The following is a 25,476-nucleotide window of genomic DNA, read 5'->3' as shown; positions in this document are numbered from 1 at the left end:
TTCTCCGGTGTCCCTTGGAAGTCCTGTGAGTGCAGCAAGAGCCACAGTATCCTTCAGTGATGCTCTCAGAACACGCTCCTAAGCTTCACAGCATTCACACTGGCACAAGCTTTTAGTACAGCTGTTTTGTCAGCTAGTGAAATGGTGGAGGCAAAAGATGTCATTGCTTGTCCAGTTATGCCACTGCTGGGTTCAGGAACAGATCTCTAGTCTAACTCACCCTGCTTCTAAGCATCCTCTGAATTGCCAGTGCATGGTTTGTAAGACTGACCTGTGAAACGTGTCCTTATACTGCCTTTTCTTCCTGAGAAGAGCTCTGGAAAAGATGTTTTGTACCCTATGATCACTCTGTCCATACCTTGTGTCAGGTCCTAACAAAAAACAAGATCCTCCTCTAGACCTCACTGTATAAATTTATTCAGCTGTACCAAATCACACAGACCTTGCTGGGCACGTTTCATCCTTGCTTCTTGGCTGAAGTCTTCTGTCCATATAGCTCTGCTGCTGAATGGCATCATGTGAGTTCTTCATACAAATGTGGGTTGACTCAAACCATCTTTATTGTCAATTTTAGTTAGTCCAGGTGACTTCATGGAGCACTAATAGATTTCCTTCTGTGGGCAGAGGTCCACTGACGGTGCAGAAGGACCTTGTGCCAATGCTGCAGGTGGACCTGCTTTAGCAGGGGCTGGGAGGGGTGGACTAGGTGATCTTTAGAGGTCCCTTCCAACCCCTACCATTCTGTGATTCTGCTGCTCACACAGCAAAGGTCTGTCCACGCCCTCACTCCCCAGGCCAGGCTGGAAAAGGCAGCAGCCTGCCAGCAAACAACCTGAAACTTGCCTTGGCCCACTGTCCAGAGAGGCAAATCCAACATATGGTCTCTGGGTGTGATGCAAACTGGGGATGAGATGAAAGTAGGAGGGATGCAGACAATCCCACATTAAAGAATAACCAGTCCATATGTTTCCTCTCTCCTTTTTCTGCATGCTAAAGGGCTTGAGGCAGGAAACATGGCGAGGTCCTTTTACCTTGAGAGCTGGGGTCTGTGATTCTCGGTTTATTCTTGGATGCACATGTGCAAACAAAGAACAATGCACCTTCCCTGGATAGCTATTTTTAGGGTCTTGGTGGCAAGACAATTATAGTGTTGTACTGATGAATGTGAGTAATGGTTGCAATATTACTTTAGAATGAAAAGCACACAGTGTTTGGGGGAGGCATTGTGCCTTTTATGTGTTCACAGAGTCTCATAGGCCTCTAGAGCAAGAAGAAGTAAATTTGTCATCATCTAAAGCACGTAACTTCACTGTGGAAGTAGGGTCAGATTTCATTTTCATTTACAGCACTGCAGCTCCCTCAGGTTAGCAGAATTCATTTCAGATTTGCACGTGTCTGATGTAATCAGAACAAGGCCCATTCAACACGAGAAAAAATCCAAAGCAAAATTTAGACAGAGAATTATGTGCTTACTTAGAAGTCTCAGTGTTTGCCCTGGCCAGCTTGCCTGTGCTACCAGAGTGAATTTAGATAAATTTGCCCTCAATGAGAAAATAAAAGATGAATCTGTTAATCAGGATTGCAATATCTGTAGGAAAACAGAAAGTAGCTGAGAGGTTCTGAGCGTTCATCGGGGACAGACAGCATTGCCTGTAGGGGCAAATTTGCAAGTCAGTGAGAGGAAATTTAATCTTTTCAAAGATCAGATCTATAAAAAAACCTCTTTCTTCTTGGATTCTGTATTAGAGCTTAAAGAAATCCTCCTTTCTCTGCAGCATATGGCAGAAGCGTGTGGCTCAGAAACAGAGGCATGAGACTTCAGTTGGAAACCCCAATGTTTTACCTTTCCACTGACGATTTCAAAATGAAAAATAATCTGTAAAAAAAATGCAATCATTGTGAATCTTTGCAGGAGTGAACAGTCGAAAGGGAATTCATTTGGGATTGATCAAAACTGGTTTTCTCCTTTTGGAGTGTAAAAATATGAAGCCAAACCGAAATGGACTGACAAACTTAGTTCAAAAACATGAGAAGCAACAATGCTTCATGTGAGATGTTAGGAGACCTGAACTGACTGAAGTGCTGAAGGAAGCAGTTTGAAGTAATTTTTGGGTTTATTTCTTCTGAGGTAACATCTTTGTATGAGCTACCAGTGACCTACCAGTGAAGGGCTAGTACTTAAAATTGGAGGAGCTGTTCTTCCTTGAGATTTTAGCATTATCAAGGGGCTCCAGAACAGAATTCACCTGGATGATTTGATCTTCTAGGGTTTCCTTCAAAAAGAAGTCAGCATCAGCAGGATGCCCAACACTGAAGACTGTGTCTTTGAGCACAACTCCTCCTGAGTATCCAAAGCAACCCCATTTTCTGCCAGGCAGCTCCCCGTGGCAGCTGAATGGCTGCTGGGAGCAGCTCCTCAGGCTGTGCTCATCCCTCCCCATCTGCAGCCTCTTTGCCAGCTCTGCCCACAGTGGCCTGGCACCAAACCACCTTTTCATGTTCTCTGTCCTGCCAGCACCAAATTCTGCACTAGGCAAAGAGAGCACAGAAACAAACATAGTCTTGGTAGAAAAAAGACATCTGCAGGTTTTACAGCAATAAAGAAGAAGATTCCAGGGAGAAGTGGTGCCATTCCCCTGCTCTGTGTCAGGCAGGCAGGAATTGCTTTGAAGAGGCATCTGATGTGCCCTAGACTTGCTATGGTTCCTGGCAGGTGACAAGGTCATCTTCAAGATGTGCCCCTTCTTTTCAGGTTCAGCTCTACCAAAAGCTCTCCACAGAGGTCCAGCCTTGTGGATGCAGGATCTGGCTGATGTCCCCAGTTCCAAAAAGGCACACCAAATGCAAAATGTAACACAGTTTTGAGTGCTTAGTACTTCCAGAAAACAGGATTTGGGATGTGCCAGTGTTGAGAGACCCACAGAGGAATGGTAGGGCAAAGCTGGGATCTGCAGGCAGAAAGCTAGGAAAGAGGAGTGAGCTTTATTGCTTGTAGGAAGAGGAGGGTTATTCCAAGGATAGAGGGCAGCATGAGACAGGCTGGGAATGCGGGGAGGGGAGGGACAGCCTTGGGGAGAGGTTGTGGAGGAGGAAACAGGCACAGAGGTACAAGCTGGGACATGACAATCCAGAGCTCTAGTGGTGAGGAAGCTGGAAGGAGCAATAGGAAGCCACCAAAGGAATCCCACGAGGCTAGAATAACAGGATTTTTGCTGCAAGGCCAAATGTAGCTGCTATTTATGTCTTTTCATTCTGAATTGTTTTACTGGCCTCCATAGTGGAGTCAGAGAGGAGAGGAAAAATAAAGAAAAATGAAAAGGAAAAAGAGAAAACAAAAAAAGGAAAAAGAGAATGAGAAAAAAGAAAAATAAGAAAAAGGGAAACAGGAGGAGAGGAGAGGAGAGGAGAGGAGAGGAGAGGAGAGGAGAGGAGAGGAGAGGAGAGGAGAGGAGAGGAGAGGAGAGGAGAGGAGAGGAGAGGAGTCTAAGCATTAGAAGCTGCAGTGTGTCTGCATGCTGAAGCAGATGAGAGCTTCTATTTGCTACCAAACAACATAAAAAGACCAAGTCTCCCTTCCTGGCTATTGATGCTTATGTCTCTTTTATGATTTGGATAACTTGCTCTTCACAATGTTTTACCCAGATAAAACACTTTTTACTATGTTTTTAGTTTTGCAGGTGGCAGAAAATAAAGTGCTGGGAAATCCCACCCGGCTAAGGATCCCTGAGGCTGCTCTCAAGCCCTGTTCCCTCAAGAATCTCCATGCTCTCTGCAAACACTGTGATTATTCCTCCCACTGCTATTTATTTCAGTTTCCAGACTACCTGCAGGCCCCCAGAGCTCTGTGTGAAGGTAGATTCATTGCAGCTGCAGATCAATATCACCCTCTGGTTTATGAATGGGAAAAAAGAAATGCAGGGAATTCATTTGAAGACAGGGCAGTGCAAAGCAGAGAACTCAAACATCCTGGTGCTTTGCCATTTGCTTTTGACAAGTGACAGACAGGCAGGGAAAAGGGGCCTGGAGATGAGCTGTCATTGAAAGATTTAAGTCACACACACACACACAAAATTTGCAGCAGCACAGGCTGGTGTTCTGAGTCAGGACTGGTTCCTATCCTGCTGCTACACCATTCCCCTCTGCCCTTCCAAATGCTAGATCCTCACGTGGGTGTAGTGCTGACATAGGCTGTCTGGGACACCAGCCTCGTTCGTGAAGGGTGTATGTGCCAAGTCATTGATCTGGCCGAACCCGGTTCATCATCTGCTGTTCCATCCATCTGCTGGACATTCTTCACTCTGATAGTCTGCAGTGTTGGCTACAGGTGATGTTATCTCAGACAGGTCTCCATGGACTACAATGAGGAGACGCTCTCTTGGACATGCTTCCACTTCAAGTCATGTTCTAGCTGCCACTGCCTGTGGCTGGTGGCCTCAGGAAAGGAGCCCCACAGATTGACTGACCCAAAATAGGTCTGGACTCAGACATGGTTGCACTTCCTCTGGGGGCAGCAGGCTGCTGCTTTCCTGTTGCACCTATAAAGTAGGGCTTAGCTGGTTGATTACTATCTTCACCATGAATCTGTCATTGGTTTGAAACTGCATCTTCTCAGCAAGGAAACCCCCTTTCTCATCCTCCACCCAGCACGATGTCTTGGTGTCATAGGGCTTGTTCATGGACCCAGTTTTCTCTTTCTCAGGAGAAGCTAGGAACTGCACAGGGTCAGTGTCATTCACATACTCTTCCTTATAACCATCAGATGTCTCGGCTTCTGTTTTAGGCAGAAGGTAAATCTAGGAAAGGAGAAAGGGAACAGTGCTTCCCACATTGCCAAGAAAGCAGACTGAAGAAGCCTGGAATTTCTCGTGGTGCTGCCCTGTTCACACCAACAATACCTTCCAGTTCAATACGAACCTGCAGCAGAAGGAACAGTCAACATCCCAAACCTGGGTGGTAGTTCCTAAGAGGGACCAGAAAGCAAGAGATGAGCTGGGGAGAAACCAGGAAAATAGTTCCACTTTCTCTTCAGCCTTCCTTATTGTCCAGGGCCGGGCCACTGGGAACCTGCCTGTGGCTGAGAAGGGGAGCCTTTCTCCCAGCTTTTCTGCCTGAACAGTGTAAGACCCAATTCTGGTGAGGGCAGAATCCTTGGATGGGCAGTGCCAGTGAGGTTTCAGAAGTACTGAGGATGTTGGTGGTTTTCTGTGGTTGCCAGTCAAACCCATGAGGTAGCTGTAAGTCAGAGCAACCACAGAGCTTCTCACTCCCTCCCTGGGGTGAGGCAACCCCTGTGCAGATGCCTCCTATGCAGTATGGGCATAGCCCTCGTGCACAAATAGCACAAGTACAGGCATGGCCACAAAAGAGGTTCAGAGGAACCTGAAAAGGAGGACTTGGTTCATCAGCTCCTGTCCCCAGTCATCAGAATCCCTCAGGATCACCCAGGAGAGTCCATGGCACGTCCACCTCATGTGCCCCTTAGTGGTTTTCACCCTTGTCACAACCTGAGACCATACCTATGGCAAAGCCATTCCATGAGATGGAGTAGGGGAGTTCAAGGACATGACTCATGTCCCAAGGCTTTGCATTTTTTGTGACCTGTTCCATGTTGGGAACAGACTATGTCCCACACTCCAGGCAGTCTTCCTTCCCCCACCCACACAGCTGAATTAGTTTTAATGTTGTCAAGGCAACAGCCAAACTGCTGATGGTGAGTAGTCTTTGTCAGTGTCCAGCTGCCTAAAGACATGCCTTCTGGGGACCCACAATACCTGCCTAACTCGTTGCTCCCTGCAGAGGCAAAGCCGATTTCATCACTACTCCACATTACTTAGATGAAAGGGAACACGGGCTGTGCTGTGGCTTCGGCTGGCAATTCGGACACGCTGCCCAGGCCAAGGGCTGCTCTCCTGCTGCCTCTGCAGCCCCGTGATGACAGCCCCAAGCAACGCTTCCCACCAACCTTGTGAGTCACAGCTCCTCACAGGAGTTAGTCTGGGGGAAGTGGGAGAAGCTCTGGGGTGGGGGTTGGGGGAGATACCTTGCCAGCAGGTCTGGATTTAGAGGCTACTGCTTGGGCTGAAGTCAGCTTGGCACCGGCTAGAGACAAGGATGGCATTGGCCGTCCTGGTGATCTCATTTTCCCCACCATCCACCTGAAAACCTCAGTGGTCTAAAAGTACATGCATGCAAGGACTACTAGGCAGCAGTGCTGCACCCTTGGGAACCGGTTTCAGAGCTCTATCTGGAAGGTTCTGGTGTAACACTATCAGTTGCAGCCTGCTATTCTGGCATTAATTTCACCCCTGAAGCAGGAAGGAGAAACTCTCCTCTGTCCACTTCCACTTCTGATCAGGCAGAGATAAGGAGCTATAACAGCTCAGCAGTCGTTTCCCCACTCAGTCCACACAGTTAAATCTGTACACTTGCTGGTTTACATGCCCATATTTGTAATGTATTCTTGGGACTTGATTATTTGGCCCCTTTCCACAGAAGGCTCAGGACAACTCTTTGTGTGTCATCTCCCTGAAATACATGGACAGGCATGGTCTCTGAAACAGATCAATGAAATGCTAAACCAACCACCTACAGAAGATAAATGAAGATAAATACAGAAGGTAGACCATACTTGCATCAAAGTTCCTTGAGTGCTGGTTTCAGACCTTTAAGGAACTTTAAATCCTTTATGCCTCACTATCCTTTTACATTTAGGGAAACTGAGGCATGGCATGAATACAGCTTAAATCTTCAGTGTTGTCCACCCACTGTTGGTCCAGCCTTTGGACCTGTAAAGAGACACTTTTATTCTGGGCTTTCAGGCTGAAGTCAGTAGGAGTGACTGGCACATCGCTTCTCTAAAGGCAGCCCTCAGCTGTGGGGTTTAGATACCCAGTGACAGTACATGTTTTTAAAAGCTTAAGTGTAGATGTAGGCCCGAAAGCTGTGGGCCAGGGGAGTGATAAGCCCATGCCAACAATCGAGGGGGACTTAAAATTCTGAAAGTGCACTTCCCCAAAGTCACATGGAATTTAATAAACTTACAGTTCAAATACTTGTGAGTTCATGTGTACCTGTTATAGGACACTGCATATAAATCCAACTGTGCTTCGTGTCGACCTGCAGGCATTTTGCTTTTCTGCCTCTGCTTGCAGTTTCTGACCTGTGGAGGTATAAGGTCCTTGCTGATCTCCACCCCACCCAGCAATCACACACAGCAAAAACCGACCAGGGTTCTGAAAGATGAGCTGAGGGGCTGGCCAGGCTCTTTCATAGCTGTCTGAAGGGCCTGAGCCAGCCCTTAGGTTTGAAAAGAGACAACATGTTCCTTATCTGTAAGTTCAGCAGACTGTAGTGCTGGGAGCCTGACTGGGAAAGCTTTGAGCCCTCAGGAGAGACGAGATAATACTTTGTTTTGTGGGGATTTCTCCTTGTCTTTCCTTATAGGGTGTTTTATGAACTCAGCTCCTGGAGCACAGGGACATGGAGCTGAAGTAGAAAAGACTGTCTAATGAAGCCTTCGATTACAGTCACATCACCTCACCAAGGTGGACTAGCGGATTTCCTCGGTGAGAGGAGCCAGTCTTTGACAGACAAACCTCAAACTGAATCCTTGGCAGGAACAGCCACATTGGTGATGGGATTAGATTTCATTTTCAAATCATTCCTAGGCCTCGTGTTACAAATGAATAAATTCTGTGTGTGTTGCAAGCAGAGAGGATACAGGCTGTTGCGTTACAGTCCTGTGCACTTCGGTTGCTCAGTGATGTGAACTGCCCTGAAAGACAACTACTTCTGTGTCAGCTTTAAGCATTTCTCTGCTATATTTGCCTCAGCTGGAGCGTCTGGGATGTGGTTACTCTGCAAGTATTGCCATTGTGGGTGTTTCGGGTGAACACTCTTGGGATAGAGTTTCCGAGCAGGAGGATTCAGATACTACACAGCCACTTTGAGGTGAAAATTAGAGAGTTCATGTTACACCCACCTCTTGAATTTCTAACTGACTATTCACCCTGAAAATCTGATTCTGAGAACTCAGCATGTCCTGTCAAGAGCAGAATAATACCACAGAAACCACGGCCAGCCTGAGTCTTGAAAACTGAGAATTCTGATTAACTTCTCGGGAATGTATCCGGAGCAAGTCGTGTTTCCTGGGCTTTTTTGGGTCATTATTTCAAACCCTGAATCTGTGAATGAAGGTTGGAAACAGTTCTCAGACATTTTTGAGAGAGATGTGAAATGCATCAAATAAATAATGGGTTGTGAGCTGTTCACTCACGTGTAACATGCAGAAATGTCTGTTTTGACCACACAGGAGGAGGAACGAGCTGCAAAGGGAGCAATTGGATCTCTCCATGAGTGATAGAGGTCAAAATGGCAAACCTTAAATAGCTACAAGCTCACTCAGCCCATGGACAAATCAGCAACAGTTAGAACTCAGCCAAATTGCTTGGTGGGTAACTAGAATGCCTCTTGCTGGATTTAATGACATGTCCTTGCAGCTTCCATAGCACAGGCTCTGTCCTGTACCGTGCCATGAATCCTGCTGCCACAGCTGGTTCATCCAGCCCCATCCCATTGTGATTACAGAATTTGGTGAGGAGGTTTTTGAAGGTTATCTAGGAAAATGAAAGAGACATTGTACAGTGACGTGTCCTGACAGCACTGCACAGCAAGCTCTGCAGACAACGGATCATGGGGAGGGAGCTGTCTGCTAAGCAGGATGTTTGCCCTCGCTGTGGGTTCAGTTTCTCACCCTGACACAGATTTATTCATCGTGTTAAGGGGAGACTGAGTCCAGCCTTCTTGCCTGAAGGAATTGGGAGCATACCTATGTTTCAGATTGGAAAACAGTCTCCAGAGAAGGGACAAATCAGCACATATAATCCCAACCATGTGGAAAAACAGGTCTAGTCTCTCCCTCTTAGTGCTGCCAGGGATCCCAGGCTAAACACAGTAGCCCAAGTGTCCATAGTGACATTCCCAGTTACAAAGGAGGTTGTAAATGAAGGGGAAGTGAGGAAGAGGGAGTACAAACCTGCTTTGGACATCTCACTGTAGAGCCTCAGCCTTTGTGCTGTAGTGACTAGACCTGGAGTAAGAAGGAGGTCAGCTCAGATGCTGCCTTTTGGGGTTGCATTTCAGTGGCAGTGGCAGCAGCAGCAGCAAACTGATCTCTGATGGTTAGGGAAGGAATGGTGTCTGGCTCAGAAAGCTCCACTGAAGGATCACAGGGTTATATAAAGATCTGGCCCAGGAGACTGCAAGATGTTATTAGTCATTTAAAAAATAATGCTGGTTCTGTCATGAAAGCTGTGTCCTCAGTCTCAGCTATTGTCTGTTGCTTGCTTGGGGAGGATCAGTGTATTCCTGTGGGGGCTGGAGGGGTATTGGCTGTACAGAGACACAACCAGCTCCTAACCAAAGAAGGGCAGACTTTGGGGCACAGAGGGTCTGACAGGGAGGAGGCCAAGTGCTTTCAAATCCCACTAGGTGCCCAGGGAGTCATGGGTCCTGCAGGAGACAGAGTCTGCAGTCAGACCATCAAAAATTCTCCAGGCAAGTGGACAGATGTGAAAGCAAAGTTAAAGTCAGCTTTCCAACTGTAGCACTCTTTTAATGCAAAGAATTATGAAGGTAAAACAAACAGCCACAAAACTTTAGAAGGGTTTGGGTTTTTTTTTTAAAGGAAAAAGATGGGGGAAGAAAATCCCCTGAAACCTCTGATATGTGGTATCAGATTGACCTCACATAGACCGTTGGCAAGGTTGGGAATTTTTAATCCATAGCACAGACTTTGGCCACGAGCTCATGGGGTGACAGAGAGCTCTGCTGTGGCTGCCCTGGGTAGACCAGCTGTACGGAGGCCAAGCCAACTGTCCCACCAGGGTTTAGCTGCGGCTGCCAAAGCAGAGGAGCGTTAACAGTCAGAAAACACGTCTCTGTCCAGACCTGGAAGGGAGTGGGGACTAGCAGCTAGTGCACTTCCCCATCCCCTCCTGTCTGCCCTACCTTAGTTCTCCAAATTTATCTGGCACAGGGATCAGGAATAGCCAAAACCCTCAGAGCCCACCCTAAACATGAAGCAGGTCTATCAGTCAGTTCTCCCCTAGCCCCAGCCATCAGCCTCAGGGCTCCATGTCTACTTCTGGCCAGGGACCACCAACAACCAAATCCTTACACTTAGCCAGAGGTTATCAGGAACCACAACCTCATTCTGGACAAGGACCAGCAGTGGGGCCAGCCTCAACCTGCAAAAGGGCCCTGAATCCCAGACTCCAACCTGGAGTTGTCTCTGGGTCAGTCGCTTCCAGCACAAGCTTCTTTCCACCCCATCACCAACTGGTCCACCATCCATAGCCCAGGGTGAGGACACCAGTAAAACCATAATCATACTCCTCACCATGGGCTATGATCACCATGGCCTAAGTGTGGGCAACCAGCAGCTTCATTAGCAGGTCTGCAGGGCCTTCACCGTGTGTATTTGGGAGATTGTCTTTTGGGAGGCTCCATTCTCATTCTCATTTGGAAGGTTTAGATTGGAGAGTAGGAAGAACTTTGCTGAGGAGGTTGTTGAACACTGGCACAGTGGAGACATGGTGGAGTCTCCATCCCTGGAGATACTGAAAAAACTCATAAATGAGGTGAGCTTGGCAGTGTGAGGTGAATGGTTGGACTCAATGATCTTAAAGGTCTTTTCCAAACAAAATGATTCAATGATTCTGCTGCCAGCATCTCCTGTTCAGCCTGCTTGGAACATTCAGGAGGAGAAAAGGCGAGGGGGCTCTGCTATGCCTCCTTCCCTTCCTTGTTGTCCTTTTTCCCAGGGGGTTGTGTACCTCAGCCTCAGAGAAACAGACCACACAGATTAATGCAGAATTGGAGTATGTTTTACACATCTAATCCCTGAATACAAGCCACCCCAGTTAAAATAATTCTGCTCAGAGGAGCACACCAGCAGGACTGCACTGGTGCAGAGGGAGCTGCTCCCACCACCTTGTCCAGGACAGCTCAGAGCAGTGGAGTGGCAGGAAGGAGATGGCATGAGGAGATGAAGCTGCTGAGGGGACCCCTGAAAGCTCATTACCAAATCAGTGTGTATATGAGACATGAAGCAGTTGAAACAGAGATGAATATTGCTCTAGGGCTTGGCAAAAATTATCTCAGCTCCTGGGATCAGGTGGAATATGAATGTTCAACCCTCTTTTTAAGATTTCCTAAGCATGGCTTTCAAACAGAGTCCCCATAATACACATTTTAAACAAAGACACTAATTGCTGTTGAAATGCTGTCCTCCAAGAGGTGCCAGAGGAAGGTGAGCAGCGTCTGGCAGCCCTCTCTCCCTGCCAAGGAGCCTGCAGGACCAGCACTGGGTGTGTATGGTAAAGCTCATCTCCTCATCTGATTGAGTTCCACACACACTCCCCTTCAAAGGGGCATCCAACGGCTCAAGACCTCATGATTTATGTGGGGTTTCTGGTGTTTTCATAGGGTTTCTCTCCTTTACATGATTTACAAGGCCCTCCACTGCTTAGCCTTTCTCCCACTAGGTGCCATGGAGCAAGGGCACACACGATTTATACAAAATTCTGTGGAGTTTTGTAGTTATTCCAAAGTTTCTCCATCACTCTGGTGTGCCTCATCCCCAAATTCACCTTAGAGTTCTCTGTTTCGGTTCCTTGAGTTACAGATTCAGGAACTAAAGAAACAATTATTACTGGGCCCCATTAGGGGTTAAAAAAAAAAGAAAAGGAAGATTTTTGGCCATAGGTGATTATAGTTTCCATAGCTGAATAAATCAGTGTCCCATAACTGACAGAGGATAATGGATTTAATAAATAGCTATGATTAAGTCTGATGTTATTTTTAAATAATTTCAAAAAGTGTTGCTCTAATCCCTGGGTGGCTGGCAGAAAGGATGCTGCTTAGAGGTTAAAATTAGCTCCTTAACGTGCAGCCTGGTGTGGAGTTACAGGCCCTCCGGGGCTCTGCTGGTTCTCTGGGGCATCTGCTTACCCCGTCTGCCTAATGGACATTAGCAGCTGCGTTTGGGAAGTGGCAAAGGGCTCCCACAACCCTCACCCGTGGCTGTTCTCCTTCCTGAGGCTCCCTTAGCTCGGTGGGAGCTCCCCTGGCTCCAGCCCGGCTGATGGGATAATGGGTCGTGTCACACTTCACAGTGTTACTCACTTTACAAGCTCTCTTCTCAAACAGCAATTCCCTTCTCCTTAACTCCCAGGGAATTCCCAGCTCTGCCAAGCCTTTATCAATAAATACAGATCTCTCCTGTATAACATCAATGTGATCTTTATTCTTCTTATGGTTTTTTTCAGCACCCACATTTCTGAGTGAGTGATCCTGTTTTGTGGCTGGAAAAAAGGCACTGGAGAACACTCTGCCTTGAAGAGCACCACACAGAGGGACAAGCTTTCTGCTCCGTGTCACCTCGTGGAAGTGTCAGATGTGAACAGTCTATTTGCTCAACCAAATAAAAGCTTCACACAGATGTGAAGAGATCACAGGAATGGAGGTGTCCCACAGTGCTAGCGGGTGACCACAGCAGAGTTGGTATTTATCAAACCCACTTTAGCTGAACAAATTCCCAGGCATCTGGGACAAAATTAAACTGACTTTTAAGACTGGCTTCCCTGCTTTCAGTGCCACGCTGTTGCAGAGCCTTGGTACGTTGCTGTACCGACTGAGGGATGAGGCATTGGACTGGGGACCAGTTTGCCCTGACCTGCTGTAACTGCCAGCAGTGCCGGGTGTGACGTTGCTCTGCCCCTCACCCATGGGGACACCTCTCCTGGTCCACCACCTCGAACCATCCCTTGGCCACAACAGGAGCCATTTCAACCCAACTGATGGAAACCCATACTTCTTTCTTCGTTTTTGTGGGCTGCCTTCCTTTCAAATGAGCTGTCTGAACTGATGCATCCCCATGGCTCCCCAGCTGCAGAGGAGCAGGAGGGGAAAAGCAGAGGGGGAGAAGAAAAGCAGGACCAGTTTGTTGGAGGCTGCTACAGTAAATTAGGGGAAACAACAAGCTGCACCTTGAGCCTCAGAAAATCCAGCTGCGGAGCTCGGCTTTGCCTCTGGCTCAGCAGTAAGACGGGGATAACAATAAATCCTTTCTCCCACCTTCTGCATGTCCTGATTAGGCAGGCTGTAACGGACGGGGGCTGTCACTGATTGTGTGCTTGTTTAGTGCCTGGCACAATGCAGCTCTGATCTCCACTCAAACCCGAGCCTGCCGCACCAACAATAGCAGTGAAATGAATCTAATGGCTGTGGTGGGGAAGCAAGTGGCTGCCTCCCTGGCAGGGACCAGTGCAGGCTGCAGAGCTCCCGCCGCCTCCCCGTGGGGTTGTGCACCGGGAGGATGCATCCCAAGTGAAAAAGGAGGAATTCCCAGGCTCCATCCCTGCCACAGCTGGGAATTGCCCCACAGCCACCAGCAGTTACCTCGGCAGCTGGTTCTGGAACCCACACAGATATTTCCTTGGTGTTACTGTAACTAATAAGTACAATTAATTTGTTAATGGCCTACATTAGAGCTGACAGAGCAAATAGGCTGTGTGAGAGCAGACGTCTGGGGGGTTGGCAGGAATGCCCACCTTTGCTCGCTCTCTGCCAGGTGAGGTTCCCCTTTCACAGAGGGATTGCTCTGAGCAGCTGCTGTGGCTGTGGCTGTGCAAGCTCCCGCAATGCAGCCCTGGCTGCTCCTGCCTCATCTGACCCTGCTGCAGAGATGCCATGTGCTGACAGCTTTCCTGACCCGTACCCTTCTCCGCACGCACTCGGGGTAAACCCGTTACACAGACATGAAAGAAACAGAGGAGGGAGAAGCAGGACTTTCCTCTCGGGGCTTAAAACCGGGGATTTCAAATCTGCCACCAGCCACAGTCCAACTAAGGTGAGGCTACCACCAACCTGGTGGGACACTGGGAGAGAGCAGCCACAGAAAACCTCTAAACTGGAACCACAGCTTTTCGTACCTGTCATGACGTGGATTTTCAGCTTGAGCACACAAGCCTGAGCTCAGGGGACGCTGTCATGTAGATTTAAGGTTTCATCTCCTTTCCTCTCCATTAGCTGTGATACCCCCTTATTATGCTGAAAACTGAAATGATTTTTTTTCCCTCCAGCTTTTTTTCCTCCTGACGGGCAAATATCAATCTGCCCGTGTCCTTGGCATGGGGTTGAGACCTGCCCCACTCCTCCTCTGCCCGCTCCTGGGGCTGGCTCTGCAGTGACACCTCTCATGCCAGCAGCGACTGAAGCGAAGGCCAGGCAGAGGGAGGTTGCTCATCAACTTCCACGTGTTCTTCTCTCCCCATCCTCTCTTTTCCTGTGCTGGCAGTGACAGAGCAACTGAACAGGATGGCTCTGATTGTGCTTGGCAGGTGGAACTGCAAAGGGCAGAGAGGGAAAGAGCAGCCCAGGATAATGACGATGTTCTCTCAGCCTTGTTGCACATCCGTATCCTGCAGCACCTTGGGTGAGAGCTCTCCAGGCAGAGTAGCAAACGCTGGGGGCTGGTCTGTGAGTGAAGCAGCCCCCACTTGTCTTGGGGAATGGTTTTAAGCCAGTTTAATTAAATCACTTGGAAAGGTTACGAGGACTTGTCTATTTCAGCTTGAGCCAGGTCTGTTTTGATTTAGCGTTGGCTGATTAGGAATTAGCTGAAACAAATCACTCAGAAAACAAAATTAGAGGGTGCACACTAACTTTTGCACCAGATTAAGTTGAATTAAAAAGCAATTGAAATGTAATTTTCCTGTCTCAAGCAGCCAAGAAACAAGATAATGCAAACAGCAGCACTTGAAGCTTAAAAATAGAGCATCTTGGATTAGCACAACTGGCTTTTTAATGCCCACAAAGAACAGATTTATCTAAAGGTCTTTTCTCAAACATTTCCCCATCACCCGCCTCACAAAGCTTTGTGGAACTCGTTTCATTTGCTTTGAAGGAGAGAATTAGTACAGCCCCGGGATGTGAATCCAGGGCTGAAAGCAGTCAAGGTTCCTCACAGCATATTTCCACAGGCATCCATGCTGGAAACAGCCATGCAGTGAACTACTTGTTCCCTGTAACTCCTATCATTTAGCCTGCAATGGCTCCCGTGTACACGGCTGGTGGGGAAAGGAGACCCGGGCTATGCTCCCCGGGTGCAGACCACGGTGGTGGGTGCTGCTCCCACCACCAACCCGCTCCTTTCTCCCCGCAGTGAGCCCAGGTGCCTGCTCTGAATCACTGTGCTCCTCATGTCTCTCGCAGAAAAAGATGTCAAGTGATTTAAGAGCAGGTTTTTATTAGGTATTTGAATAGCTGCTTTCCCTGCAAACAGTGCTCCTCCTCTCCCCATTGGCTGGACCCGGCTGGCACCTCTGCACACGGAGGGGCATGGAGTGGGCCTTACAGGGCTTTGCTGAAAAGGGTGAAGGCTTGGAGTGCTTGCAAAACCAGGAGCCTTTAGCACTTCAGAGTCTTCAAACCCCCCCACAGTGCTGTAGCCAAGCCCCACTGCAAGTGGTTACTGCGAGGGCAGGGCTGCTGTGGTCTGCATTGGCTGGCACGGAGGCACGGGCAGGAGGAGAAGCTGTGCAAGCAGCCTGAGCATCGGTGTGCAACTGGTGTTAGGGCACCAGAAATGCAAAATCTCCTGACCAAAGCTGATGGAGACTGTGATAGACACATAACATAGCATGGTAAGGGCTGCCCAGGAGCTCCTGGCCAGAATCTAAAGGACTCATGGAGATGATAGTTTCCTGCTGGGTTTTGCTTGTGCCAGCTTCTGCTGCAGCCACAATGGGCTCCTGCCTGCACCAACCACCAGCTCAGTATCCACTGCTGCTCCAGGTTTCTTAGTCCTGTCTCATCTCACCTGCAACCTCTGCTCAGCTAGTTCCCTTCAGCTACTGCCTGGATCCATGGTCCCTATCCCCAAGAACTCAAGGCAGCATCTCTCCTGGCCTTCATCATCACCATGAGGACCTTCCAGCTACCTGGACAAAAAAGGGGCATCTCCAGACTGTCTGTGCCCTGCACAGCGATGGGGAGGCAGCACCCAAACAGCCCCCCATGTCATGGGACAGTGTACAGGCTGGCATCTCCCATGAAGGATCTGCCAACAAATAAGGCCAAAGTAGGCAGAACATAAATGGATGGAGAAACTGGGGGGCTGAGTGGGGTAGCTGAGGCAGGAAACCAGCTTAGGAAGGAAGGAATCCCCATCCTTCCTCCTCCGGGTGCATTCAGGTGGCCATGATCAAGGAGCAGCTGGAGATAACGGGGAGGCTGTCCTGGGGAGAGCCAATCGGGGAGGGAGGAACTGGAGGGTGTGTGGCTCCACGGGGGCAATAAAAGAGGCAGTCGGAGGGTGGGAGGTTATGAGAGTGTTGTGGTGAGTGGCTTTCTTCATCTTTGGGGTGCTGTGTCATCTTCTCTCCTGTTTGATGAGTATGAGGCTGTTGGTTGGGCTCTCCTGGCCATCTGGTACTGTGGTGGGTCTCCTGCTTGGCAGGGCTCCCATGTGATACACCTCTGCTGAGGTGGAGGAAGCTCCCCAAAAAGCAGAGGCCTCTTTGCCTAGTTTAACTTGGTCAATTCATGCCACTGCCTGTGACCTTGTGCTGTTCCTAGTAGGGGGGCCATGGTGTAGAAAGCCAACCTGGTCTGTGTGGTGATGTGGGAGGGTGGGCTTGGATGTGGCTACTTGTCCTTAAACTGGACCTTAAGTCGGTGCTTCTGGGGGTAAGAGGCCTTGCCAGGCTTGGGCTCTGTCTGAGTAAACCTAGAAGCCCCAAACTCAGCACTGGAGGAAGGTGGTGTCTCTGTAAGCATGAGGAGTGGTGTGTCTGGCTTCCTCATGGGACTGCAGCAGTAATTTTTGTAGGCTGGTGTTAAGTGGTGGTTTGTGCTTGCATTTAGTTCAGTGGCTCAGCTGCAGTGTGTGAGGATCCTGCTGAGCCCTGCTTAGGGCAGAGGACCTCAGCTTCTCCTGTACTGGGGAGGTGGAGGGGCAAGGGCAAATGGTCCCAGACCCCTCTGTGGATGTTTCTGGGGCATTTGTGACCTGACTCTGCTCTGTCCTGAACCCAAAAGCACGTGAAGGCTCTCAGTTGGCACCTCTCCTAATCTGCCAAGATGCCCCTTGAGGACAAGAGCAGTGAGCGGATGAGGAAGTTCAAGAATAAGGGCAAGGATGCAGCTGTAAGTACCAACCCCACCACCTACCTGTGCCATCCCCAGTGGGCAGTGGCCCCTGCTGGGGCTTTCCTGTTGGCAGGAGTTGATGTGAAGGATACTGAAGAGCAATTGCCCCTAAATGTTTACATATAAATACCTGTAGGGGTAGCAAGGGGGTGGGGATGGCTTTGCCAGCAGGGAGGCTCAGTTAGCCATTGAAATGTGATGTGGATCTGGCTGGGCTGCAAGGAGCATGGTGGCACAAGCAAGGGGGATGTGGGCTTTGGGTGGGTGACTCTGAGCTGTGCTGGTGATCATGCTGGGGAAGGGAGATGGCAGAGCCCTGCAGCAGTTATCCCTGCAGAGAGGGGGCTGGGATGTTGGGCTGTAGGATCTGTCTGTTTGCTTTAAGCCAGTAGAGAAGATAAGGGTTTGCTTTTCAGGTTCAGCAAATCTACTTTTAAAAACACCCACTGGTTTGATTCACACAGCAGCCAGTGTCCTTGGGAGGCACTAAGTGAGAGGCTTTACTGTCCTTCATAACCCTCCTGGTCCTAGTAAGGGAGCTACCTAAGAGCAGATGTTGGCTCCCTGCACCCCTTGTGTAGGAAACTGGAGGTGGAGGGTTGTAGAGATGAGCTTCTTAGGTGATGCAAACACCAGTGGGGTGCTGCCTTTCTTCCCTCCAGGCCCTGCGGAGGCAGAGAGTGGAGGTGAGCGTTGAGCTGCGAAAGGCCAAGAAGGATGAGCAGATCCTGAAGCGCAGGAGTGTGTTGATCAGTTTGATGGAGGAGAACCTTTCTCCAGAAGAACACAAGAAAAATGAAGTGAGTGCTGTGTGCTCTGCACTTGGGCAGGAACAGCACTGGTATCATCTATTTGGGCTGCTACCAAGCCCAGCTCAGGTGACCTGGGTTAAATAGCTAGGTGCCACCGTGACTGCCATGCCTGGTGTTGGAGTGTTTCAGACTGCCAGCCCTCTCTCTGTGTTGTTTTGCATGGAGATGATGTCCTGTGTGGCTTCCCTCGATGGCAGGTAGAACAGGCTGGTGTTCCAGCTCGCTGGGAGATGGGGAAGCTCCTGTCTGGCTCCCTGTGCAGTGAGGGGTAATTAATGAGCTTGTAGGCCCATTATGGTGTGTCAATGACTCTTTCCATGCTTGATTATAAGGATTAGTTGCCTTGAAGGCTTTTGTGGATTCTCTTCCTCCGCCTCGTCTTGAAACTGTTGCATAAAGAATAGGCATTGCTTAGATATGAAGTGGTGACTGACTCGGGTCTAGACAGCTGATTGACTGCTGAGATTAAACTGGAGGGCGTCCTGGCTTGCTGTCTGACTCTGAATCATCCCCTGTGACACAGATAATTCAGATGTCCTTGGAGGAAATCGTTGGAGCCGTGAATGGGAGTGACACGGAGCTGCAGCTGCAGGCTGTACAGGCCACCAGGTATGCGGCCTGGGAGCTGTGGTGGGGCCTGTCAGCAGAAGGCGTCTCTTCCTGTTTGAAGAGGTCTCTGACAAAGGAGGAAGGAGCCTGGTAGCCCAAAGTGTCCTGAGGAACCTCAGTGGGTGCCTGGTTTGTGCCCTGTGTGCCTTACTTGGCCCCTCTACAGTGCCTTTTGTAGGGACCTGTTTGGTGCGACCCAACCGAGGGCTTGGCAGTGGCTCCTGGAGCTACCTCCTTGCTGTGCCTGTGTTGGGGCAGGGACTACGTTGAACCCCACTGGCTGTTGAGGTGGTTGGGAAGAAACCATGTGCCAAAGGCTTGGGCAGGATAAGGGCTGGAGAGCCTGGCTTTGTAAAGGTCGTCCCCACTTGGGTGAGGGCCAGACGGTTCACAGGGAGCCATCATCCAGCTGGCAGCACAGAGTGCAGGAGAAGCTGCATTGCTGCTGTGCTTCCTTGGCTGTCTCAAGCCACAGGATCAGCAATCTGACCCTATGCCAGGGGATCACCATGGGTGTCTGCCCATGGTGAGCAGATCAAAAGCTTTGCTCCCAAGGTGTTAACCAGAGGCTGGCCAGAGCAGACCTTTCCCAAAAAGGGGCAAGTTATGACTAGCTCCCTAACCTGCTGTGCAGTGTGGAGCTGGCTTTCTGCCTGCCCAAACCAAGCCTGCCTGTGCCCAGGGTGCCCTCACAGCACATCAAGCCATGGTGGATTAGCAGGGGCTGCACTAACAGAGTCCTGAGCTCACACATCTATGCAACCCTCTGTTGGAACTCATGAACCAGGCTGGGAAGCAGATCTGGCTGAGTGTTTCTCTTTCTGGCCCTCTTTGACTCAACCAATGCCCTGATCCCATCTCCCTGGCAGCTCCAAGAGCACAGAGTGCCAGTATGAGGCAGGAAACAGCAGCAAGTAGTTGGTGATTTTGGTTTATAGCTGGAAAAGAGTCTGAAAGATCACTTTAGAGGTGAGCTCTGGTCTGTGCAGGGCTGGCCAGTGCTCCTGGGCCAGGGAGTGTCAGATCAGACTTGCAAGCTCTAAGGCAACAAATTGCAGGTAGTAATTTATTTTTTGTATTAGTCTCAAGCTCCTGCAAGGTGAGCAGCATGGAATAATGCTGTCATGGTCCCAAAAGGATATGTGAAGTATTGCACCCTAACAGAAGCTCTGCTGTTGCTTCAGCATCTTCTTAGAGAGACTTCTGCAGGAGATACACCTATGGCAACTCCTCTGCCAGAGGGTTTGCTGATATGGGATGCTGAACTGGCATCTCTTACAGGTGCTGCTTCTCTTGAAGGCCACAGGGTTATGGTCTGTTATGGTGCTCCATGGCTTCTCACAACAAGCTGTCCTGTGTCCTCTTGCAGGAGAATGCTGTCCAGGCAGAAGGACCCCCCAATCAATCAGATCATCGAGCTAGGGATTGTCCCCAGGCTGGTTGAATTCCTGAGCCGTGCTGACAATGCTTCTCTGCAGTTTGAGGCAGCCTGGGCCCTGACTAACATTGCCTCTGGTACCTCTGACCACACCAAGGCTGTGGTGGAGGGAGGAGCCATCCCAGCCCTTGTCTCCCTCCTGTCCTCCCCTCACATGCACATCAGTGAGCAGTCGGTGTGGGCACTGGGCAACATTGCAGGTGAGTGGAGGCCTCCAGGCCTGGGGCACTGCCCGAGACACTGCTGGGCAGCTAAAAATATTGGTGCTCTTCAAGATAACCTTGTCTCCCTGCAGCTTTGTCTCCAAGCTGCTACCCCTGTTGAAACCCTTAACCCTTCAGTCCCTTCAAGTGGCCTGGCAGCCTTTGAGACTGTGGTGGTTCTGCAAGAGGATTTTGGCCAAAGCCAAGTGCAAGGCTCCATCCTGCTGGGATGGCCTAACCTGCTCATGTTGTCAGTAGGGAGAACAGAGTGGGTTGTGTCTGGTTAGCCTGCACCAAGCTAGCCATGATGGCACCTGGTAAATCCTCCCCACCTGAAAATACTTCATGGTGTGGGGCTGGTGAGTGAGCACAGCCTGGCCTGTGCATGCAGGTTTGATGGCTATTTGATGTTGACTGGCCTGTGACTTGGGCAAATGCAATAAACACCCTTTTTCCATGTGTACAGGTGATGGTCCTCTCTACAGAGATGCTATTATCAATTGCCATGCGGTCCCTCCCTTGCTGGCTCTGGTGTCACCTGTAATTCCAGTAAATAACCTTCATTTTCTTGAATTAATGGCTCTTAATCACTTGGGTGGTAATGGGAAAAAGGTGGTCTGTCTCTGCCTTACAAACAGCCTGCTGTTTACATAATTGAATGAGACCCTGTCCTAAGCTGCTCTTAATGGCCCCACCTCTCAGCTATATGCCAAGCTCCAAGACAATGTGATGCTTTCTAGTCTTAGTTTTCCTATCCAGCTTTGACCATCTTAAGCTAGGAATAAGATGAAACTGGTGCAGGGTCACTCACATGTGAATGTGGAGCTTGCCCTTCAAGCTTCTTCCTGCTGCTTTTTGCGTAGCTCTAAACTGCTGGATTTGTGGTTTATCTCTGCTCTTCTGCCACGGTGCCTGCCACACTGCTTTCTCAGTTTCTTGCAGGGACAACCCTCTAGGAGAAGGACGTTCTCAACAGTACTGGTGCCTTCAGATTTCCCACCCTGGGAGTGGTGGAAGGTGCATGCTTTCTGTAGGCACAATTATGGCTTTTTTAGTGTTAAGCACCTCATTCTTCTGTGAGTTTGTATTGCAAGATGACTTTTGTATGCCTTTTTAAAGTAACTATCTCTTCTTCCTCACCCAGCTTCCCCTTGCCACCTCTTAGGGAGCCATGTGGAAGAGTCATGACAAAACACCAGTTCATAACCACTCACACCTTGGTAGCTGCAGTGCTTTGAATGCAGCTCCACTGCTGTCCAGGGCAGCATCTTTTCTGGGATGAACTGTCAGGATGATGCAATTTAATCAAATCCTTGAGGTGCCCTACTGTAGAACAATGAGCTGCTAATATTTCTTAATGCGTTGTCTCCAGACAAAGGACCCAGCAAACCAGCTGTCTGGCAGTGGTGTTAGTCATGGTGGCTTCTCTCACCACCACAGCTGAAGTTCTTGGAACTTAATATTGAGGAGGGAGTGAATTTACTGTCTTAGGAATCTACTTGTTTCATCTCCCTTCAAATAAGCCTCAGCCTTTAAAGCTGCTTCTGGCTACTAGATGACATCCCTGAGCTGCAGGGACCAGAAGCAGGGTGCTACCTCTTCCTCACTCGTTACAGCAGTGAGGGCCTTACACCTCTCTTCTGTTTCAGGTTGGGTTCCTGAGGAACATCACATGGACACTATCAAACCTCTGTAGGAACAAGAACCCCTGCCCTCCTCTGCATGTGGTGAAAAAGATACTGCCAGTGCTAATCTACCTCCTGGAATATGAGGACAAGGAGATAATCTCTGACTCTTGCTGGGCTCTTTCCTACCTGACTGATGGCTCCAATGATCGCATCCAGATTGTGGTGGATACAGGGGTTCTCCCAAGGCTGGTGCAACTCATGACCAGCCCAGAGTTGACTGTCATGGTAGGAAACATTTGGCAATCTGCAGTCCCTTAATGTAGGAACATCTGAGGAGAGCAAAGGCACATTGCCATACTGCCTCTGGCCAGTGTGGTCTGTCTCCTCAGATTGCAGTGCTACTTAGTTGTGGTCAAGCCACTGCTCTGTTCCAGCTTGCTGTGGCTGCCAGACTGGACAGACTGTGAAGCTGCTTAGAGCAAAATAGGAAGGCGATGTGTCTGTAAATACAACAGTAATCACCCATGGTGCTTGCCTTATTTGAGGGCTCAAGCATTTAGTGAGGGACCTTGATGGACTCTGGTGTGTATCCCTTGAGATAACGATTCTCATCTCCTTTAATCTCTGCCTAGACTCCAGCCCTCCGTGCCATTGGGAACGTAGTCACGGGAACTGATGAGCAGACCCAGGCAGCGATCGATGCCGGTGTCTTGGCTGTGCTGCCCTGTCTCCTGCGACATGTCAAGCCCACTGTACAGAAGGAAGCTGCCTGGGCACTCAGTAACATTGCAGCAGGGCCTTGCAGGCAGATCCAACAGCTCATCACCTGTGGGTTACTGCCACCTTTGGTGGAGCTGCTTGATAAGGTGAGGGATGATATATAGCTCTGAAAGCAAGGCTGGGGTTCATGGGGTACCTGATGCCTCATCTGTGCAAGCATGTGGCCAAGAGCCACCTAAGCAACTTGCTTCAAAGCTTTTGGGATCCTTGGAACAGCCTGGGTGCTCAGACTTGTTAGTACACCTGCATGAAAGCATGGCTGGTGTCCACCCATCCCTCTAAGTGCATGAGGAAGGTGGTTCAGCCCAAATTGAGTATGAGAGAAATGTCTATTCTCATGCTGAGCTAAAGGGATGCTAAAGCCTGGGAGTGTCTTCACTGTGCTGCTCTTCCAGGGGGACTTCAGAGCACAGAAGGAGGCTGTATGGGCAGTGGCCAACTTCACAACAGGAGGTACTATAGAGCAGGTGGTGGAACTTGTCCAGTCTGGCATCCTCAAACCTCTGCTCAACCTGCTCTCATCTAAAGACAGCAAAACTATTCTGATCATCCTTGATACCATTTCCAATCTCTTCCTGGTAAGATGTATATCTTGCATTTCTTCTCCAAAAGGGTGGTGAAGTGAGCTGAATGCTCATGTTGTGTGCTTAGAACAGCAGCTGCCGATCTTGCAGGAGTGAGAAGTAGATTTCATGTCTAACTTCTTGGACACCTTTGGCTTGTCCAAAAGACTGGACAAGATTGTTTCCAAAGTGCCCCTTGTCACCACCTGTGATTTTTAGTCTCCCTCTGTAAAGGAAAAGAGGCTCCCTAAGCTGGAGAGAGGTGAAGGTATTGCAGAAACGTGACTGTGGAGAAATCAAGTGGTCCTGAGGGGCACTTCAGCTCAGCTCCCTGCCAGCTGGTACCTGTGTGCCTCTTTCTTGAAAGCCTGTCTCTTAGAGCACCTTTGAGCCAGCAAAATGGCTTTTGCAAATGAAATAGTGGGTGGCAGGTCACACCTGTGGCTTCCCAGGTGTGGATGTGAACAAGTATTGTTTAGTGAGCTTGTCTGGCTGGCAGTCAAACCACTGGGCAGCAATCCCAGCAGGGACTGGTTTCATAGACAGTCCCTGGGACCAGGTAGGGACTGTAAATGTGGTGACTGTGGTCCCTTGACTTGTAGATCAGGGTATTACAGTAAAGACCATCTCGGAGCTGTTACTGATGTAAGGTGATATTTTTGTGCTTGGTTATCTGATGGCACAGGCAGCTGAGAAGCTGGGACAGACAAATAAGTTGTGTCTGTTGGTGGAAGAACTTGATGGTCTGGAGAAAATTGAAGCCTTGCAAACCCATGAGAACAACATGGTCTACCGAGCTGCACTGAATATCATAGAGAAATACTTCTCTGGTGAGGTATGTGGGCTCTTTCTAATCTGGAAACATGAAGCTATTACACACTGGAATGAAACACAGATGTTAAGGATGCTGAATAGGTTTTGGGAAGAGACTTCTACATGAGTAGAGTAGCAGTTGCAGCTTGCTCCAGCTGCTTTTAAAGGTCTGTAGAAGCTCTGAGTTGTCAGCTGATGGCTTGCACAACAGATATGGATGCCTTGATAGCATCTTGCTGCTGGAATTTAAACTGGCATCAGCTGGAGTTACTGCAGTTGCTGATATGAATACCAAATGTGGAGAAGCTTCCTCCTCCAGAGCTGAGCTAGCTTGTGGCTATGAATGGAAGCCTCCTACTCGGCTGATAACAGTGCTCAGGTTGCACTTGGATTGCTTGACCCTTCTCATACTAATGAATTTATGGAAAAAGGAGATAGGACACCAGCTAGCAGTTGCACTGTCACAGATGCCACACTTGGTCCTTGCCTTAGCCTTGCAGATGGGGAAACATCAGGGAAGAGGCTTAGTGGTTTGGCAGGTCTCGGGGCTGAGGCTTGGTGTAGATACAAACTGCAGCAGCAGGGAGCCAATGTCTTGTTTAGTCCTTTGCCCAGAACAGGGTCTGCAGGACGTCACTGAGAGCGTGGAGGAAGCTCTCCTACACACAGGCACCTGCCTGAGGGGCCTGGATGGCAGAGGAACATCTTTCCAAAGCAGTCCTGTTTCAAGCAGGCTGTTTCAGTTCTGCCTCTCCAGCCACTCTTTCTTCTACCTCTGATGCCTGAGCCTGTGGACTTGGCTGCTTGTTGTGAGATGCAGGGTTCCTGCAGCTTTGGTGTGCTGTAAAGGACAGAAGGAGTTGGTCTGGTCTCTATGGGTCCTGTTAGAGTCAAGCTGATCTTAACAGCTTGTTACAGCAGCAGAATTTTTAAAACAAGAATAAAATGGTAAGCTGCTGTAAAAGGCTTCAGGCAAACTTTGGTGCAAAAAGCTTAAGTTTATTAAGATGCAGAACCTTTAATTGATGGTTATCAACTTCCTCCTAGGAAAATCCAGATCTGCAGCCTGGGACTGGCCAAGATGGGCTATATGATTTTTCAGTGGAGAAGCAAGACTTTGACTTCTGAAGATGAAGCATGAAACAGGTCTGAGCTCATTGGTGGAGCTGTCTTGCTGTAGAGCTCAGACATCCAAACCAAGATGAGCAAAGATTCCGAGTCTTTTTACTTCTGAAACTTGTCAATAAAATGCACTCTGGCTTTGTACTTCTTGCTTTTGATTCTTTTTGTTTTTTGCTTATAAGCTGCTGTTGCAAACTGTATCTTTCATAGTGTCTTAAGGCCCTGCAGAAATGTGCTGGAGCTGCTGTGCGTGTTTTCTGGGTGGGAAGCACAGGCAGGAATTCTTTCTGTTGA

General features: G+C 49.2%; 1 protein-coding gene across 1 annotated transcript; it reads left to right on the top strand.

Moving 5' to 3' along the window:
* Window positions 1-17,145: 17,145 nt before the first annotated feature.
* Window positions 17,146-25,188, top strand: KPNA7 (karyopherin subunit alpha 7). The gene is made up of 10 exons (XM_010196734.2): window positions 17,146-17,211; window positions 17,877-18,014; window positions 18,550-18,635; window positions 20,005-20,273; window positions 20,743-20,825; window positions 21,926-22,189; window positions 22,537-22,770; window positions 23,080-23,262; window positions 23,933-24,082; window positions 25,108-25,188. Exons 1-10 carry the CDS (start codon window positions 17,146-17,148, stop codon window positions 25,186-25,188), a joined length of 1,554 nt encoding a protein of 517 aa, XP_010195036.2.
* Window positions 25,189-25,476: the final 288 nt, after the last annotated feature.

This window comes from Colius striatus, chromosome 3, assembly GCF_028858725.1.
Source record: "Colius striatus isolate bColStr4 chromosome 3, bColStr4.1.hap1, whole genome shotgun sequence".
Taxonomy (NCBI): domain Eukaryota; kingdom Metazoa; phylum Chordata; class Aves; order Coliiformes; family Coliidae; genus Colius; species Colius striatus.
This window is presented reverse-complemented; position numbering and strand designations above follow the sequence as displayed.

Coding starts and splice junctions, on each gene's coding strand:
- KPNA7 (XM_010196734.2), top strand. CDS start 17,146: ATGCCCCTTGAGGACAAGAGCAGTGAGCGGATGAGGAAGTTCAAGAAT. Junction 18,636..20,004: donor CAGGCTGTACAGGCCACCAG/GTATGCGGCCTG, acceptor GTCCTCTTGCAG/GAGAATGCTGTCCAGGCAGA. Junction 22,190..22,536: donor GCCCAGAGTTGACTGTCATG/GTAGGAAACATT, acceptor ATCTCTGCCTAG/ACTCCAGCCCTCCGTGCCAT.